Source organism: Thalia democratica, chromosome 4 (genome assembly GCF_965202585.1).
Source record: "Thalia democratica chromosome 4, ktThaDemo2.hap1.1, whole genome shotgun sequence".
In the NCBI taxonomy this organism is placed as follows: Eukaryota; Metazoa; Chordata; class Thaliacea; order Salpida; family Salpidae; genus Thalia; species Thalia democratica.
This window is the reverse complement of record NC_139168.1, coordinates 22714347-22734624: the sequence shown is the minus strand read 5'-3', so window position 1 is coordinate 22734624 and position 20278 is coordinate 22714347. Positions and strand designations below refer to the sequence as shown.

The 20278-nt window shown below is 26.2% G+C and overlaps 1 protein-coding gene across 1 annotated transcript; it reads right to left on the bottom strand.

Annotated features, from left to right (window-relative positions):
- Nucleotides 1-415: 415 nt before the first annotated feature.
- Nucleotides 416-16031, bottom strand: LOC145834465 (uncharacterized). The gene is made up of 14 exons (XM_082941901.1): nucleotides 15778-16031; nucleotides 13574-13675; nucleotides 11042-11142; nucleotides 10565-10662; nucleotides 8450-8551; nucleotides 5749-5780; nucleotides 5623-5680; nucleotides 3986-4078; nucleotides 3668-3745; nucleotides 3266-3381; nucleotides 2746-2870; nucleotides 1947-2108; nucleotides 1531-1592; nucleotides 416-1305 (listed from the first exon to the last, which is right to left on the bottom strand). Exons 1-14 carry the CDS (start codon nucleotides 16006-16008, stop codon nucleotides 1181-1183), a joined length of 1485 nt encoding a protein of 494 aa, XP_082798027.1. The 5' UTR covers nucleotides 16009-16031; the 3' UTR covers nucleotides 416-1180.
- Nucleotides 16032-20278: the final 4247 nt, after the last annotated feature.

Sequence of the window (20278 nt, the reverse complement as noted above, 5' to 3'; positions counted from 1 at the left end):
ATTTATCAGTGCAAAATAACATGAAATTAAATGTAAGGTTTTGTATTAAGTTTAATATTATTGTTCAAGTTAACAGTCCTTATAACTTAATAGTTAATTATATTTAGAGCTAATGAAGTACTAATAAGTATTCGTGATATTTTGAATCTAAAATGCATGTTGTAATTGTTTGTACGTTAAATGAAGCAAGTTTACAAGTTCGTCTTAAAAGCCAAAATAACGATTTGAAAAGTTTAAAATTTATCAGTTATAGCAAGCTACTCAAATATTAAATTTTTAAATAACCAACAAAATTTTACCTGAGTGATACATAGCTACATATTGAACATATTAATTATATTATAAAACATTATTTTTAAAAAATTACTTACAACTCAAAATTAGAACAAACTTAAAAAAAAAGAAGACATTGGTCTTAGAGTTTTATTAAAATCACAAAATATGATGTGTAGTCACTCCAATCTTAAACAAAAAAAATCGAATTAAAACAATCAAACGACTATGTGGAAGAAGTCTAAAACATTTAAACTTTTGAAACATTGAAGTGAATTTGTATTATCTAAAGCATATTTACTAAGTCGCTATAAAAGTCTTACTAAGCGACATAAAAGTAAAATTTTAATTCAAGGAAAAAACACCACCTACCCTAGTTAGTGTTATAATTAGCAAAATAATACTTTTTGAAGAATTAAAACTGAGGATTGTAAAATTGCAAAAGCTTTAAATAATAAAACTTTAAAGAACACTAAATTTTGCATTGGGATTTCAGAATAAAACTTGAAAACCATGATAAATCGTCTTCTTCTTAAAAAACTTCGGCATTTTTATCTATTTATTATAAACAGTATGACAGAATAAAACACAAAAGTCTGAAGGATTTAAACGAGAGAAAATGTGTTGTAAAAATTAATAAGAATACTTTTCAGGTACTATAGTATAAATAAAATAAACTTTTGTTTTACTGCATTTTCTAAGTAAACTATTTTGTTAATTCAATTTTTAGTTAATTTTATGTTTCTGTTGTCACAAACTGTTTATTCTTATGATCTATTTCAAAACAAAAAGTATAAAACTAAACACTAGCTAACTACAAAAAGAAAACTTAAGAAATAAAGCCCTCAGTTTTTTTTTGGATACCACAATTTGAACCTAATACAAAATTTAAAAATATTCATATCAACTATTCACTCCTCGGTGAACATCTGACTTCTGAGATCTCCTTGATCCGATCTTCATCCAGACACCTCGCAAGCTTCATAACTTCCATCGGGAATATTTCAATGTAGTAGTTCGATTGAGGTCCGCCTGTAAAATTTGTGCGTAATAAAAATATCTATTCATGTATAAACAATGTTTCAATGAATGCAAAAAACTTTATTTTATTAAATTTTGTTTATAATAATTCTATTTATAATTGATTTTATCAACCTTCCGCATGTGAGAGAAAAAATGCCTTAAAACCACAAAAAAGTTTTCGCTGTACTTTTACGTTTATAACTTATAAAGTTAAAAAAACTGTTTTAAACTAACCAATCATCACTTTAGTTGTGCAAACTTCTTCAATTGTCTGTTTACCGTTCAATATTTCGGGTCTGTAAATTAAAAACAATCAAATAAAATGCATTTTGTTAAAATTTCAAAATGGTTATGCAATATAACTACCGTATAGCAAAAAAATACAACTTTCAGCTTTTGCAGACCTAAAATTACACAAAGCAAATTATTTAAAACAGGGTTACCCAAAGTGGGCGGTACAGCTCAATTTGGGAAATTTGATCATGGGGCAATAAGTAGTAAGAGGGCGACAAAGTTAATTGTTATTAATAAAAGGATGAAATTTATTTAAGGGGGAAGTGTTTTTTTAACTTCTGCCAAAGGGGTGGTTATGCATATAAGCTTGGAAAACCCTAATATAAACATTATAAGAATGTAACAAAAAAACTAACAGCATTTGCCAGTATTTCTCGTAACTGAAAGCGGGCAGTTTGTACATTCCGTTTTTCTGGCAACTTCTCTGCATTTTGATTGGCTGGTGGTTGTTGTGCATGCTTTTCAGAAACAAGTGGATCTGGCATATTCGGTGCAAGTACAAGGTGTTGTTCTCGAACCTGTATTAATTTATATCAAAATTAGTAAAACATATATTTTAAATTCTGTATATGCAAGATGATGTCCTTGAATCTATCACATATAACTAATTATTAAATGAGAATAAGCTGTTACTTGCATTTGTAAGTATAATAAGTTATATTGAAATCGATAAAACATATGTAGAAAAAAATTTTTCATAATGTTTTTAGTTTTTTGAATTTATTTTAATGCTTTTTGTTTTGAATTATTTTATTGTAAATTTTAATAGCTGAGGAACTGTAAGATGAAAAATAAAAGAAATTGGCATAAAATATTTTTTAAAACCCTTTCCAATTCAATTTCAGAGACTTAAAAAATTTCAATTCCGACAATTAAAATTTGGACTTTTCAAGTTTTAAAAATTTAAATATTTTTCTTTAGTTTTCGAAACGCTTTATACATACGATATCTATAAACAGACAAAACAATTTGAATAAAAACAACAAACTTCAACACTACGTCTGTATATAATAAGTTAAAGAAAAAGATTCACAACTTGTTCAAGTTTTTTAACTTTTGCAATGATGAAGTAAACCCGTAAGACTTTTATTCTACCTCAGGTTTTATTTAATGTTGACACTTATACAACACACAGAAACAAATTTAACAACAAACTTCAGCACCACGCCGCCACCGAAAACCTCGTTTCTCATCAGCACGGTCCGGTTTCCCTTGGTGTAAGTGAATATCAGCTTGTTCTTGTTCTTTTCTATCAGCGGCTTCATCACCGGATCGTCGTGCTGTTTGTATACTTGTTTAAAAAAATATTTAAAATTAAGGTGCTTTATTGAATATCATCTTGGAATCGTTGTGCTGTTTGTAGTATGAAAAGTTTGCTACACTTACATAAAACTTATGATAATAGACTATTATAGGTCTTATTGAAGAAAAAAACATCGCCGATTGTTGTGCAAAAATCAAAACTGCCACCGAATCATTGTACTAATTTTATTATTATTACTGTTTAAAATAACTTTATAGTTCATTTGAATTTTATCAAAACTGATGTTATCCAACAAGTTTCAAGCGTTTTAATTTCAAGAGAAACATTAAAAATATTTCTCCTCTTTAGTAATTTAACAAACTTCTAAAACCACATTTAAAATTAATTTTGATAATAAATTTAAACATTTACCCCATAGTGATTGTCTCTGGTTATAACTTGAATTCCTTTACCCAACGGGGCGCTGTCGGTCTGCAAGACACTGCCATCGTGCTTCCATCGAATGTTGAACACCGACAATTCATAATCTGGAATAATATACAAAAATCATGTTTACATACAAAATTGAACACTGACGATTAATGTTCTGAAGTAATAAATATCAGTGATAATAATAGTACAAATAGACATTAAAACTTTTATAAGTTCAGTTATCAAAAAAAAATTATACAGATTTATAAAAATCGAAAAATTTTAAGAAACTTCGAAGCAAAATATATTTAGTTATAAAAAGAGTACTCATACAACTTTTATGTAGTTTTCAAATTTACATTTAACGTAATAAATACACTGACAAAATATGTTTTTGCTAACCTGTTATACCCATTTTCTCAGTGGCTTGTTTAAAAGTTAACTTGGAATTGGGGAATATCTTGGGAGATATTTGTTGACCTGTGGTAGTATAAAAAATACTTCGAATAAGCGTATTGGATTTTCTACTAAATAATTTTAATGTGACTTCAGGGGAAATGTGTGATGAAAATACTATATATATTTTTTTTTGCTCAGAAGATATGCGTTAAGCATTGAAACAGTTGTGGGCAATTAGAACATTAGTTTTTTTTTTATCTAATAAACTTATCTATATATATATACTTTCTTAATAAAATTAAACATAAAACTTATTCTCACCATACACATCGGGAGAATTAGGCCTGCTGCTATCGGTCAATGGCTCATTTGAATGTAAATTTCCAATTTTGTTTATCGGGGTAGGAATAAATTCTGTTTTAAATGATTAAATAATAAAGAAAAACAAAACATTAAAAAAGTAGTAATAAATAAAAACAATTAACAAATTAGATTAGTAAGGACTAAAAAATAATTGGAATAAAATTAGTTAAACACTGACAATTAAAAAACACTTTGTTTTTGTATTTTGTTATTCTTGAAAATAAATGTTTACTGTTTTTTGAGTAATTTATCTGAAATAAAACCTTAAAAACTAAGGGTGTAACACTTTTTAAGAGTTTTTTTTTTCAGTTTATCTATAAGACAAACTGGGCAGACAAAAGGTAATCTAGTGATAAGGCAGTCTTATAGAACAAAACACATTAACTACGATTTTTTTATTAAGAGTTTCAAGAGTAAAACCTTTAGTTTTTGTAATTATTAAACAATAAAAATGCCTTTTTTTGATTTCAAATAAACAGTAATAGGTAAACCAATAATGTCACAACAGTTTTTTTATTTTTTTTACTTGTAACTGGTTTTAAAAATAAAAGACAAGTTACCTCTATATATTCTATGAAATAAGTAGATAATATTACTTATAACTATTAGCAAGCTAAAACTTTTTAAAACCATGTTTTGCAAGTTTGACAATACCTCAAATAAATTACAAGTTTTTAATATAGATTTTTTGCAACTAGTACCCTTGATATTTAAACCATTCCTTTTTAAAAAATGCTTATAATGCGTAGCTTTAAGATCAGAAATAATAGGTTGCTTAAAATCTTGATGAATAATATAATATTCTACAAAAATAATTTTAAACTGTCTTAAATTATTTATAATAGTTTGTATAATCCAAGTGTGAGAAAATATCGTGTGAATCATTATAACATGTTAAAATCAGCGAAAAAAAAAAATCTTTCTTACTTATTAAATAAGAGTGGTAAAATAAATCCAAGTAAGAACAACATCCTAACTGTCTAACTCAGGGTTTCCCAAATTGTGCATCTATAAGGACAATAAAATAGGGATAAATTAATAGGGTATTTTACTCGTAAAGGGCTAAATCTAATAAAGAAGGCCAAATTTTCAAATTTCTGTCAAAGGGGTGATTATGAAAAAGAGTTTGGGAAACCCTAGTCTAACTACATGTTTTATAATTTCTCAGGGTTACCACTCTTTTAGTCAAAAAAAAACTGTCTTGAGTGACCAAAAACTGTCTTGAGTGACCTTTAGTGTCCTGAGTCATCCTCATCCTGAGTTTTTTCAAATCAAAAAAAAAAAAAAACTTTTTAAAGTCAATATAAATAAAGTTCTTCCACAAAATGTGTTACAAAATAAAAGAAAACTGAAACTAGATCAATAAAAATTTTTCTAAGTCTTTTACAAAAGTTGGCCTGAGATTTTCAGAAATCTTGAAACTATCCTGAGTTTGTTATGGCATCCTAAGTATAAGAAGCAAATTTAAAATATTCTAAGTTATCCTGAGATATACTGAGTCATCCTAAGATTTTCATAAATTTAAAAATATCCTGAGTTATGCTGAGTGTCTTGAGTGAGTGGCAACCCTGATGTTTTACAATTAACAAACCAACTTAAATCGTGGTGGTTTCTTGTTATATTGACTGTTATCATTGGCTTTGGGTTATTGCTCTGCAATAAAAAATTATATTGCGTTTTGCAAACTATATTTGAAGATAATTTAATTTCTACAAACTTACCACATCCTTACTTCCAGTCGAGTATCTGGACTCTAAAACGTTTTATTTGATAACAATAATTTAAAAAATATTACTCTGACTTGATAACAGCTTTATTAAAACTTACAACTGTATACTGCAGGGGTGGACAACATTTTAGGTTTGTGATCCAGATTTACCAGAAAAACGCAAGCAAGACATTTTAAAAAGTCTTTGCGGTCCAAGAAGTTTTGAAAAATAAAATAAAATAAAATATAACTTTTTAAACAAAGCTGTATTGAAACATTCATTTGATAATCACTGCATCGTACTGCAAAATGAATTAAGAGCATACTTCAAAATATTTTACATAATGCACCTCAACTTCATTTGTTTTGGACTTGTTAATTTCAACTGAAGTAAGTCAGAAATATCTACTTTTCAACTTGCCCACCCCAAATATGCCTTTCAAAAATAAATTGTTCCACTGGCGTGGAAATTTTTCAACATCATATTAAAAAAGTTTCTTTTTTGTTATTGAGTAAAATGAAATTACTACCACCTTAAACAAAAAGTCTATTTAAAAAAAAACTATTTAAAAAACAAGTTTAATATTTTATACTATTATGTAAGGTATTTTTTTGAAGCATCTGCTTCAATACTTCACCCCACGGTTTTTTTCATTATTGTTATAAAGGTTAAGATTTCTTAAAATATTCTCCTGATATAAATAACAAGAGGAAATAGATTAGGTCACTCAGAGTGACCAAAGGGTTTTGCAAATTTCTTCGGGGTTTAATGAATTTCTTCCAGTTTTTTTGTTCTTCCAGAACTAGTTTTTTGGTCCATCTTTAGTATAAATTCAAATTAAAGCTAAAAAAACTGTCTTAAAAAGTAAATAAATATGGAAAAGATATTGCTAAAGTACTTTTAAGAGCATTTTTTAATTAAAAAAATAATGATAGAAAACTTATTTTATTTCTATGATATACATTTTGTATCTCACCGAAATTTTGTTGCTTCAAATGTAAAAATAGTTCAAAGTTCCAGATATTTTAGTGATTTTTGATCAAAATTCCTTGTTTTTCCAGGCTTTTATCAAAATTTCTCAAATTCTAGGTTTTTTTAGGTTATTTTAGCCTAAATTGTCTAATTCCAGGTTTTTCCAGGACTCCAGGTTTTTTGACAATCCTGATCATTGTATAAATAAAATATTTGTAACAATAAATTTTGAACCAAAAATCACAGCAATTAGTTTCAAGCTATACTTAAAATAACATTTAACATTTATTAAAGAAGTGTAACAAAGTTTATTGAAGAAAATAATAAAATTAATTGTAAATAAAATAAAACATCTTTCATGCAAGTATACTCAAAACTGTTGAATACATTTAAACCGTGTTTTTGAGTCGATTAGTTTGTGCAAAATAAAAGAAAACCAGACATAATTTATTTTTTCTAACACCATGAAGTAACAAATGCTAGTAAAATTTTGGCCACAAAGCTCAGTCGAAAATAAATTTAACATAGTTGTAAGTAAAGTTAATTTGTTCAAAAAAACTTTTTTGTGAACAAAACCATATGTTCTAGTTGAAAAGTGCTAAACAAATGTTTTGGTAAAAATAAATCAAATTTAACGAGAAAAATACATTCTAACTTTTACTCAAACAAAATATAAACCATAGCAACAACAAAAAATACTAAAAACATACATTAACAAAATATTTAGTGTATCGAAATACCTGTTGTGTTTGTCGGAATAAGGGTTTCCCAAAGTGGTCTATATGGCTGCCTTGGGGACCATATAAGCAGACCAGGGGGCAATAACCTTCAAAGGGGTCAATGAATTCTAGTTTAGGTTTGCTAGGAAGTACTTATATACATTACACGATAAACTCAATACTTACACTAAATATTCTGGGGATTGTAATGAGTGGGGGCTACAACTTTTCAACATTCTGAAAAACAGGCGTTAATAAAATTACTGAGACAGAACATTAGTCATCTAATTTTTTATTCAGTTTTGTTTTATTATCGTTCAATAATTTATTTTTTTTTTCAGTTTTCCATTTTTTTATGTTACATTCATTACATTTACAACCATACAAATTATTATCAAAATAGAGCGATTTAGACTTCTATTTATAAATGACAAACGTGCGGTTCGAATTACTTAACTTGCTGTGACTGACATATACAAAGTGCAATTACTTAACTATTTAATTTTATAAACGTTAAATAGAATTCAAATGAACAGAATTCAAATACTAGAATAGCTTTTATTTAATAAAAAATCTTACGTTTGTTAAGCAAAGATTAATTCAAAAGAAATGGATCTAAAAAGTATTAAGAACGTCTGAAAACTGATATTCATTAGTTTGCTTTTAAAAATTCTAAAATATAGCCACACAGAACAGTGTTTTCCACGAGGGCTAACAGTGGTGTGACGACGCAGTGCTTATTAGAGTGCATCAATTCACAGTCAATTTCAAAAAGAAAGCGCACAGTAGATTTTTGAACTTTTTTTTTTGGAGGGAGGGGGAGTCGATTGCATTTTCTATTCTTCAAAGGGGGCATTAAAATAGTGTGAGAAACCTGGTCTAAATAAAATCTGTAAACTAAAACACGATTCATGCCTAAAAAGTTCACTCAAAAGTTTTTATTATTAACTACGTCAATTGTATAATACAATACATAACAATACTTGGTATCTATCTCAGCACTACTATAAGCTCAAACAAACTTTTGTGATTTCGTTCCGAGAAACTATTGAGAGTTCTCCAGCTTTCTAGCGTTCTCCTCGTGCTGCTGCGTGGCCTTTTTCCTCTTTTGACATCTTCTACTTCTATAAAGAAGAATAAAAAAGGATTAAAACAAAACAGAATAAAGAAGTTCAAGAAAGTTAATCAAAATATTTAATTATTCGTCAAAAATACAAACTAATTTTTGCTTAAAAAGTTAATAGAGTTTCGAACAAATTATCAAAGTTTCTTTTTTACGTTAGGAATGACAAGTATCTAAGTTATTAAACAACTTTAAGATAATAAAGTTTTCAAGCGCTATTTGTTTTTGTAAAAAAAAAAAACATAAAGAACTAAATTTAAATATCACTGACATACCAAAGGAATGTGCTTTATAAAGAATTTCAATTTTTTAATATTTAGTTTTATACAAAAATAATAAATATTAAAAACAATAGAAAATAAATATTAAAATTAATACATTAAGGTACAGCTAATTTCAGAAAACCAGCAATTGCTTTTTTAGAAACTTAAGAACTCAAATTTACAAAAAGGAAATCAATGCTTGTAAAGCATAAAAATACCAGGTTAAAAATTACTTTAAACAATATACAAAATAAGTTTAAAGGACAAAATTAGGGTTCGTGCGCGAAATTTTTTTTTATTTAGTCTGATTGAGAGCGATTTAGTCTGATATTTTTTCAAAGTAAGGAAAATCACCTTTAGAAGTCATTTTGGGATTGAGAAGGGGGGGTCTTAATTAGTACTCCGACTTCAACCGGCTTTATCTCAAAAATTACTTGTAGCTTTTAAAATCTACAAAAATCAACTTGCAGCTTAGATTAAATTGTGAAAAGGGTGATTGACCCCTCCCCGCTTTGCCCAAAACGTAACAAATCTAGTGAAAAGATTCAAACTAAGTGTTATATCTAGTCTATTACTAGTGTAAAAATTTACTATACATTACGAAACATAAATGTTCAATTCAATTAAACACTAAGTAAAAACTTTTTAACCGGAAAATTTATAATAAAAGGACGTCGTGTTTTATTAACATTTAAAATTTAAGGCTACACGAGTACTAAAATAAGTAAAAAATGTTTGATTTATTATTGACTAATATGTACTTAGAGTTGATACATAATTTTAAATATTAAACGCTAAATCTAAATAAATACAGTGATTGTTGGTGTCATATCAGATTTAAAAAGCTAGCACTTAAGTTAAAAAAAACTTTTAATATTTTGTTCTTGTAAAGAAGAATAAATTGTACCTAAAGTTTGTACTCCCACAAATTGAATACTTATACCTTAAAGCTAAGTTTTAGTGTTGTGAATATCTCTAACAAATTTAAATAAACCGTCTGTAAGATATATTAATAAACTGCAAAGAGTTTTAATCTAAAAAGTATTTGGTATAAAGCTTCTAAATTAGAAATTAAAACAGTTAAACCAACTAAGCTCTGAAAAACATAGCTGATGTAAACAAATTCAAACAAACAGATAAGTTGTTCAATTAAACTGTAATGTTTAAACTGCATTTTTTTATGAATTTTCACAATTATAACGTATAAAATCTACTCAAAACAAAACAATGAAGATTCTTAAAAAAAAACTTTAAGATTCAACAAAAGGTTTTAAGCATTTATTTTTACAAAAACTGGATAATTTTGCATTTAAAAATAAATTTGTATTCAGAAATAAACATACACCTTAACAAAATTTACTCGAAAAAAAAAATACTTTATTTATTTTTCATTGAAAAGTTTTTAAGCACTTAAAACGAAATAAACTGAAATTCTAAAATTTTTAAACAAAAAACTGAAAAAAACTGATAAATTTGCAATTTTTTTCAAAAAAACTGATTTTAGCCTGATGCGCGCGAACCCTGAAAATGCTTCACATTTAACAATAAAAGCCATAATAAGAAGCATTTAGTTGTCAAGTAACAGAACAATTTTTTTAGACTTTATATCAAAGAAACAACTAAATAGTTCTTATTTTTTTAAATCCAGAAATTTAAAAATCACAAAACATTTTCACTGTGTCCTGATAGATTTAAGAATTATATACAAAAACTGGCCTATGCTTAATTTTTAATGTATAAAGTAAACAAACCTTCATTAGTTCTGACCCTGTACGTGTAGCAACCCTTCCGTTTTTTACTGCACTGTTCGGCTATCATTTCGAAGTGGGGCATTTTGTTCATGGCGCATCTGTGGACAAAATGTACGTAACATTTGTTAGAAATACATAATTTAAGTATGTAACAATTGTTAGAATTATATAACTTAAGTATGGAACATTTGTTAGAAATACATAATTTAAGTAGGTAACAATTATTAGAACTAAAGAATTTAAATATGTAGCATTTGTTAGAGTTATATAACTTAAGTATGTAACAATTGTTAGAATTATATAACTTAAATAAGTAACCTTTTTTTTCTAAAGTCTATGCCCTTATCATTAACCCACCTTACCCAAAAAAATAACAAAAGAACAAAGTTTTAGTGCTAAAAGTAATAAACAGCATGAAAATTATAAAGTAAACATGAAACTGTTAATAATAAATTTGAATCAACAAAAGTGTCAAACCTGAATTTATTTTTGAGGGTTCCGAGTTTTTCTTTATGAGACTGAGAGATATTTTCAGGGTCGAAATTAGGAATTTCTTCCTCTCTAAGTTCCGCGTATTTCTGTTTTTATGTGATAGTTTTTACAAGACAGTTCTAAAAGCATTTCAACTATACACAGTTCTATGTTAAGTGAACAGATACTAACAAAAAGTCTAAAGACATAGGGAGTGCAACATTTTATTTGAATTAATATTGACTATTAAAAAAAAGTTTCAATTATAAACTATATTTCAGTTTTTATATAATAAAAATCTTTAACTATCTTTTGAGATATAGACATTTTGTAAAAATTATCCACTACAAAACTATAAATCAATTTTTTTAATTGACAATTTTCTTAAGAATTTAAATACACTTTTTAAATACATTTTCTTATCTTTTATTTACAGCCCTAAAATTATAAGAAATGTTCTCTGCAATATTTAAAATATCTGTCCAAGTTTTTGTTATAATTAAACAAAGTAAATATCATGGTGAAAAAAAAATCTTAAGGAAAGGAAGTAAAAAAATTAAAAATTGCTTATGACAGAATTAATTTTTTCAAAGATAGACAGCTCGAAAATTTCAGAGAAAATTTCAAGGTTGCCAAAATTTCAAGGTTGCCACTCGTTTTTTCAAAAAATTTTCGAGGTTTTCTAAATTTCTTCCAGGTTTTTAAAAGTACACATTTTTGGGTCTATTTTTAGTTTTAAGTTGAGTTTAATGTAAGAAACTGAGTTAAGGCCATAGGGGGGGTCCACTTTGTTTTTTACAACTTGATCTTATTTTGTAGAATTTAATCTGAGCTATCAGACACTTTTAACCGCTTAAAAAAACTCAAAGTAACTTTTGAGATATAAGCGATCAAAGAAAGGGCATTCAATAGGTTCCTTATGGAAGGCGAAAACTAAAAATGCGAAAAAAGACTATTTCACTAAAAATCTATCTCCTCCTTCATTTTTTGAGTAATCTTTCTCAAATTTTTAGAGAATGTGTATCATTAAACTTTAAAGAGATCTATTGTAGGAATTTTTTTCACTTTGAGTAAAAAAAAAATTATTGTCAAAAAACTACCCTTTTTTTTAGTTTTTTGTGGATAAAATTTTTATTTTTCAAAATTTCAAAAATTCCAACTATTCTTCAAAATATTAAAAGGAACATTTCCTGAAAATTTGAAGTCTCTAGGTCAAAAAATGAAGGAGGAGATAGGTTTTTAGTGCGTTTTAAAATTTCCGAGAAAATTGACCCCGAAAAATTTGCGGTCCATACGTTTATATTGAAAAATTTTTACAAAAAATTAAATATCTCAAAAGTTAAATGATATTTTTGAATTCTATAAAAACTGGTTTGTAGTTTGTACTTAAAGCTTTCATATAAAAGCCTAAGTTAATTTTTGTAATAAAAAATGTTGGACCCCCCCCCCCCTATGGCCTTAAATAGTATAAAAACATTGAAAAGATACTGAAAGTTACTTTAAATGTGTCTTTTAATAGAAAAAATGTTTGGTGATGACAAAAAAATGTTATTAATATAATAGATTTTTTGTATCAAACTGAAATTTTACTACTGAAACTATCAAAATTGTTAAAAATTCCAGGTTTTTTGTTCAAAATTCAAGGTTTATCCAGGATGTTTTCAAAATTTTTCAAATTCCAGGATTTTTCAGGTTATTTTAGCCTAAATTGTCAAATTCCAGGTTTTTCCAGGTTATTTTAGCCTAAATTGTCAAATTCCAGGTTTTTCCAGGTCAAGTGGCAACCCTGCTTACTATGTTCATATCTTTTACAAAGAACCTATAAAACTCTTAAAATTTTATTGCTTTTTTTTTCGAAATAATGTTGTAAATCTTAAAAAAGTTTTTTAAGTATTTGGTACATTAATTATTTATGTAAAAAATATAAGTAAAAAAAAGTCTAAAGACTACAGGCCAATAACAACAAACACTCATATTAACATGATAGGAGTTAGTAAAAACAATACAATTGTCTTAACTAAAGAAAAACTAAAAACAAAATTGTCACAGTAAATTTTCTTTCAACTATTATCAAAATTATTCATACAACTAAATAAAACTAACAAAAAAATATCCCTTTAACTACTTTTAAAACTTATTCAAAGAATCAAAATAAAGTTAACAAATAAAATATCCCAATGACTTTCCATTAACTATTTTCGTGAACTATAAATATAACTAAACAAAACTAACAAATAAAATATCCCAGTTAGTTAATTATTTTTATAAACTTATTTATGTGAAAAACTAAAACTGACAAACAAAATATCCCAGTAACTTGTATCAATTATTTAAAAAATTAATAAACTAACAAAAATAATAAACCAGTAAATTTCCATTAATGTTTTCATGAGTAATTAATATAACTAAATAAAACTAACAAATAAAATGTCACCTTCATACTTTTATAAACTTATACATATAATAAAATAAAACAAACAAACAAAACGTCACCTCTATATTTTTATAAAATTACTTATGTGATAAAACAAAACTAACAAATAATATGTCCCAGTCGTCAACCCATCCTTCTTCTTCGATTTGCGTCCACGGATAAGTGAAAATGATGTCTTCCGGATCGTTCTTCACGTATGCAAGTCCCTATTTGAAGGTACAAGTTAACTAAAATTCAAATAGGTATTCACAAAAACATATGAGCAACACCTATTGATGTCTAAGGAATGCCAAGCAACTTAATACGTCTTGAATACTTTTATTTGTATATTAATAGTACTGTTTCTGTTTAAAGCAAAAATAAATAAAATACTAAATAACTGAATAAAGGTAGTTAATGTTGCCCCTATGGCTTTATCACACACCATGTACACGAGTTATTCATACTCCTTAAATACATAATTGTTATTTTTAAGGTAAATTTGACTAGCCAGTTTTAGTTTGTAAGGTTTTTTACATTAAATTCATGAGAACATATAATACAATAATCTTTTTTAAATCATAATCGATGAATAAGTATTTTGAACACAGCCAAAAAAAATGTACTCAACAGATAATGTGTTATTTAAAGTTTGAAATACTTTTTACAACAAATTTGAATTTTGTTTTATAAATGTAAAAGATTAAAGGCAAAATTCAATATGGAAGCTGCTAACCAAAATAGGGAATAAAACACATTTTACTAAACGTGTTTTTTTTTTTTTTTAATTCTCAGTTAGTATGTTTATAATATCAAAATAGTCCAACAACTAATTTTTTTAGACTTGTAGTTTTTAATTATACTAAAAAATAGTATTTTCCAAAATCTAAATATTTCCTACTTTTCTGTTATTTACTTTTTTAACTATTTGAGGAACATTACTTTAAAAAAATATAGAATTTAAAAATAATAAGATAAGGTATAAGGAAAATAATTATTTCAGAAAAGCTATGTAAGTTTTAGCAATTATCAAATATGTTTAGAGCATCACTTTTGAAGGAGTTGTCATTTTTGCAGTTGGGTAACTAACTCACAGAGCATTAGTTTTTAACTGTCATTAGCTTTGCTCAGTTTAATAAGAGTGATTATATTTCTTTTTTTCTTTTCAAATTTAGATTAACATTAATATTTATTTTTGCATGGTAGACTTCTGTGAAAAAAAAAATCAAGTTAAACAAATAATATTTAAATAGAATTATAATAATAAATGTATGGTTAAGCAAAAATTTTAATAAACCTTATTAAAAGAATTACCCTGACACTAACCATAACATGCTAATGTTAAGCATCCATTCAAAAATGACTTAGTGCATAAATTATGATACCATTTCAAAAGCTGTGCAAAGTAAAATATTTAATAACACTTGACTAAATAAAAAATATCAACACTGTTTTTTTTTAAGTGTCTTATTATATAAATAATGTGCTAATTAAAAATGATTTACAAAAAGGCTTTTTTATTAAAAAAGAAAAAGTGTGTTTAGTATAAAATCTTCTTTCAACTTTATGAATTTAGACCATAGGGGAGTAAATGACTTTTTTACAAATTTAGCATTATTTTTTTACAAAATAAATAAAGCTACCAACCAGTAGTTTTTTACCGCTTGTAAAAATTTAGAGTAACTTTTTAAACAAAAGCAAACAAAAAATAGAAAGTACATTAGGTTTTTGTGGAAGTTGCTAACTAAAAGGTTATAATAAACTATATCAATAAATATCTATCTTCACCTTCTGTTTTTCACCAATTGGTTAACAAATTTTTCAGTTCAAGTCTTCAAAAGAATTTGAATAACTTGTGGGAAATAGATTTTTTAAACAGCTTCTTTAAAAAGTATTAAAAACAAACAAAGCATTTTTTTCTTGATCATCTTGTTTTAATCTGCTAGAAAATTTTCTTAAAGTTTTAAGTAATTTATTTTAAAATTAAAGAAGATAGATTATTAAAGAACTTTTAAACATTTGGATAAAAACAGACTTGATAGTTTTTAATTGCATTGCATGTTTTTACAGAACTGGTTATATCTCAAAGTTAATTGATGACTTTTACTTTTAATAAAAAGGATCTAACAGTATATAATCTAAACTTTCAAATAAGAACCAATGCTAATTTTTGTACAAATAATTTTTGACCCTCTTCCCCTCAAGTCCTTAAATACATGTTAGAAAACATATTATATTTATTTATGCCTTTCAGCAAGTACAACCAAAACTTAGTATAAACAACAACACTTGAACTATTTATCAACCAAAGCATCATAACGATTCATACCTTGATCAAGTTCCTTTCCAAGCAGGCAAGGATCCAGTTGTTCAGCCGCATCTTGTGAAGGTACCAGGAAGGTTCCTGGTCCAACCTGAAACTGTCATCCTGACCAGACCCAAGAGCTGAATTGTTTCCTGGATGGTGGTCCGCTACAGAGGGAGACTTCTGGCTGACTAACAAGGAAACTGGTTGGTTTCTGTAATTTGTTCTTGGTTCATCTTTAGGATTACCAGTCATTTTTTTCTATTTTAGTTGCTTAAAAGAATCTGTTGATTACAAAAAACAATAAAACTTGAATGCATATCATAATACTTTATAACAGGATTTTTTTTTTATTTATATCACAGTACTTTTCATAACAGAACACTGACTCTAATGAAATTTATTTTAACAAAATGTTGAATTCAGCAAGCTAAAAATAATATGTTAAGTTTTGCTAACTAGAAATGTAGCCCACCCTTTTTTGTGATTACAAATTGAGGTTTTAAATAAGGGTCAATGTGAACATTTGTAAGAAATATTTTACTCTTTGATGTCTTTTTAGTAGTTAAGAAAAAAATTACTAAATATTTAGAGAAAAAAGGTCTTTAATTAGGTTGTTTTTGTAGTTTGCAAAAAAAATAATGGGATCTACAGAACTTAAAAATTGATCCCTTATACCTAAAAATTATTTTGAACAACGTGGCCATTGTTTCAAATCCTTTTTTTTTAGGTTTTCTGATTTTCTTAAAAGATTTTTAAAAATTCTTGTCCTTCTCTAATTTGAAATTAAACTCAGGTAAATATGTTTTTATATATACAAGTTGATATTTTAAATGTGTTTTACATCAAGTAAATCTCTGAACAGTACACAGTTTTTTTTTGTAATAAATTTCTTGTATTATCAAAATTTCTAGATTTTATCAATTAAGATTCTAAAAAGATTTTAAGGATAAGGCAAAATAGCTCTAGTGCCATTGGACCCATGGCTATCACCTAAGCTATAGTTGCTGGTTGGCTACAATTCCAGGGAAAGTTTTAAGAATGAGCCACAGAAAATGTTTAAACAAACTAAACTGTTTAAGAGAAAACCCCCACTGACACTCAGCTTATGAGAAATGTTTGAGGGGTTTTAAATTAAAATCCAAATATGGGTACATAGTAGTGTGCTCTGCAAAGGGTTGCTAATTTTTATTGTAAATTTCTTCCCAAAATTCTTAATTTGTTCAAAGTTTTTTAAGAACATTTCTTTTGGTCTATTTTAGTTATAAAATTACACTAAAGGGATATGCTAAAAAACTTATCTTGAATGTGTTAAAAAAATTAAAAACTACTACTTTAAATGTGTTTTTAAATAAAAAAAAGTACACATTTTTTTGTAATAGATTTTTAGAATTTTGATGAAATTTTTTTACTTAACATATAATATTAGTTAAAAATTCCAGGTTAATTCAGTTTTTAAATTGTTTTCATCCAAAGTTTGACATTTTTTTCAAAGTTTATCAAATCCCTAGTTTCTCAAGGATTCTAGGTTTTTTGACAAGCTAATGTCACAAATGATGATTTTGTAAGTGCATTCAGTTGTTCCTAGAGTCCCAAAGGCAAGTGGTCAGTTTTGCAAGTATAGAACTATTGCTGGTTACATTCAAATCAATTTTTATTTTGGAAAAGAAATGTGTAAATTAGGTTATTTTGAAAATAATAAAGTCTCCTTTCCACTTTTCAACTACTTTCCCTGAATTTTTAACCCTGTGTTATTCTGGTAAAAAGGCCACCCTGTTTTGAAATTGTCAAAAGTATCTGATAGCTTTTATAAAAACATCAGATCAATTAAAAAAAAAACAAATAGGACTGTAATTTGTGTAAAAAAGAGTTAAGTATTGATAATAATAACAGCATTTTACACAGTACTTGCTTAATATAACTAATGAACATTCTTTCTGGATCAAACAATTAACAAATTACTACCTAGTTCAGAAAAAATAATTCTTATATGTACATTTGACTACAATCTTTTTGTGTGTTCAAGTTTGTCACGCAGAGCTTTTCCTGACTTTTTTAAATAAAATTATTGATTAAAACTGATTCATAAAACATAATTAAAAATTTTAAAAATAAAAAATGATAATATAAGATTTTAATTAAAACCACCCTGAAAAAACAACTGCAAAAGCAAACTTTTTTTTAAAGATAACATGAGCAAAATGCAGTTTTTAATGTTATACAATTTATTATAAAGAGCATGTTTATATCAAACTTCCTGACTTTTCCTCACTATTTTTCAAAAACCCCTGTTTTTTCTGTTGTTTTTTTTTTTTACTTTTCCTGATTTTCATGACTTTGTGGCAACACTGTTAGATGATGTGCCAATTTTAGCAATTTAGATCAATAATTTTCTTGAAACATAACAAAACTTTTGCTTAAATGGATAACTTGACATTTAATTAGGGTTCATAATAATAGCAAAAATCTATTGATAAAAAAACTTGTAAACAATAAACAACACTTTTTAATTAAAACTAAAAAACAACAACTTGAGTAAATTTATGTGCACCACTTTAATCTCTTAAAATATTAAAATAGTGTTTATTAAGTTATAACTTATTAATGAAATAACTAACTAACTAATTGCACTATAAGCATTGCAGTATTTTTCAAATTTGTAGGTACCAAGACAAAACTAAAAGTAAAACCAGAAAGAAGTGAATAAAACTAGAAAAAGACTATTATGGCTTTGTTTTTACAAACATCAGTAACTAATTTCTGTTATAATTTTTTTTTTGAATGCTGAGCGTGTGCACCACATGATCGTTGAAAAAAATTTTCAACTTTGTATCAATGTGCTATTTTAAATACTGCTAACTGCTTAACTACTATTTTGATATATTTTCTTAAAATTATTAATTCAGTTTAAAAAAAAAATGTTTTGTTATTCATAGTTTTCGTAAAAAACCCTTGAAATTGATTTTAGCGAAAATAATTTTAAACAGAACTTATTAAGTAAAACAACTCATAAACACCACCTCTAATTTTTAAAAATATTTTTAAATTTATTATGATTTGACTATCAACTAAAAACGCTATAAAATCAATTTTACAATTAGCTTTTACTTTAATAAAGGTGGCGAATTTTTTTTTTTTTAACTACCTTTAAATACATTAGTTTTTTTCGTTTCTAAGCCGATTAAAAAACTATAATGAACAATGTGCATAGCACATAGTTCACATAAGTCTAAATAAATTTTTTATAAGTGGTTTACAATAATGTAGACAACCGATTTGTGAAACGTTTCTTTTATGTTTTTATGTAATGAGATTCCGATTTAAGCCTAATGAATATTAATTTCACATAGCTAGTGAAAAACAAACTTAAAGTTTTATATTTACTGAATTGTTTTTCAATGAACGAAATACAAAACAGTAAAACAGCTTTTTTATTTAAAAAAGGCAGCAACTTTACTGCAGAATATTTAAAATTTGATAGTTAGTTATACTACCTTAAAAATAAATTAAGCAAAATAATGATACCAAAATACTAATGCAGTTTAAAAAATAGTTCAAAAAAACATATCTCTGAAAAATAAAAACTTTATCTACAAATTATTGGATTCTCTAAATAAATAAAAATCTGCTATTAATCGATTGTATACATTATCGTAACAATTTATACAATAAAATGTGTTTTAAATTTTGTAACAGGTATATTTATAAAAATATAACGCTGAAAATTTTTTTTAAAGTTTTTTACTTATGTTTGTTCAACAATAAGCAAAAAACTTGCTAAAAATTCTACACTGAACAAGATTTACGAGGTATATACTTTTGTATACCAAGTTTATAAATCGAAAACTGGATGGAATCTGTTATCATGATTAGACTTTATAAAACGTAATTATAAAAATATATATTTAACATATTAGATCAAATTAAAAAATTAGCTATTATTTTTTCTAACAACGTTTTTTTTTTTTTGCAGCTGTATCAAAACCATAAATATTTGTCATTAATTGTTTCTCAAAAATACGCTAGTGGAACATACATATATTTTTTGTTTATTTGAGAAATTTTTAAATGAGGTTGCTTTGTAAGCAGTGGGCGTTATTCAATTAGAAATTGCAAGTTCTTTGTTCTTTTAGAATTGTATCGCTTTACATGCTTTAGTAGTTGTTTTGTTGTTTTTATTTAACTCCAAGTGTGCCGCAATTGAGCGTTTAAAAATTTTGGTCTATAAATTGAAAATATAAACTACAACTTTAATATTGAAAATATGTAATAAAAAGCGAACATCTAATACGGTAGTAAAATTTTTGTGTTTTTCTTGTAAATAACTCTGAATAAATAATTCAAAAAGTGAGAAAAGAGAAACTTTTTATAAATAGAAAGCAAGTCCTTAAAAATTAAACTTTAAAGCGCACTAGCAGTTGGCAGTACAAATAATGACAGTTAATTGTGTAATTACGTGTAAATTTGTTCATTTTAAATAAAAAAATGCAATCTCTTCCTTGTCTTAAGTTGCAAAACACTTACA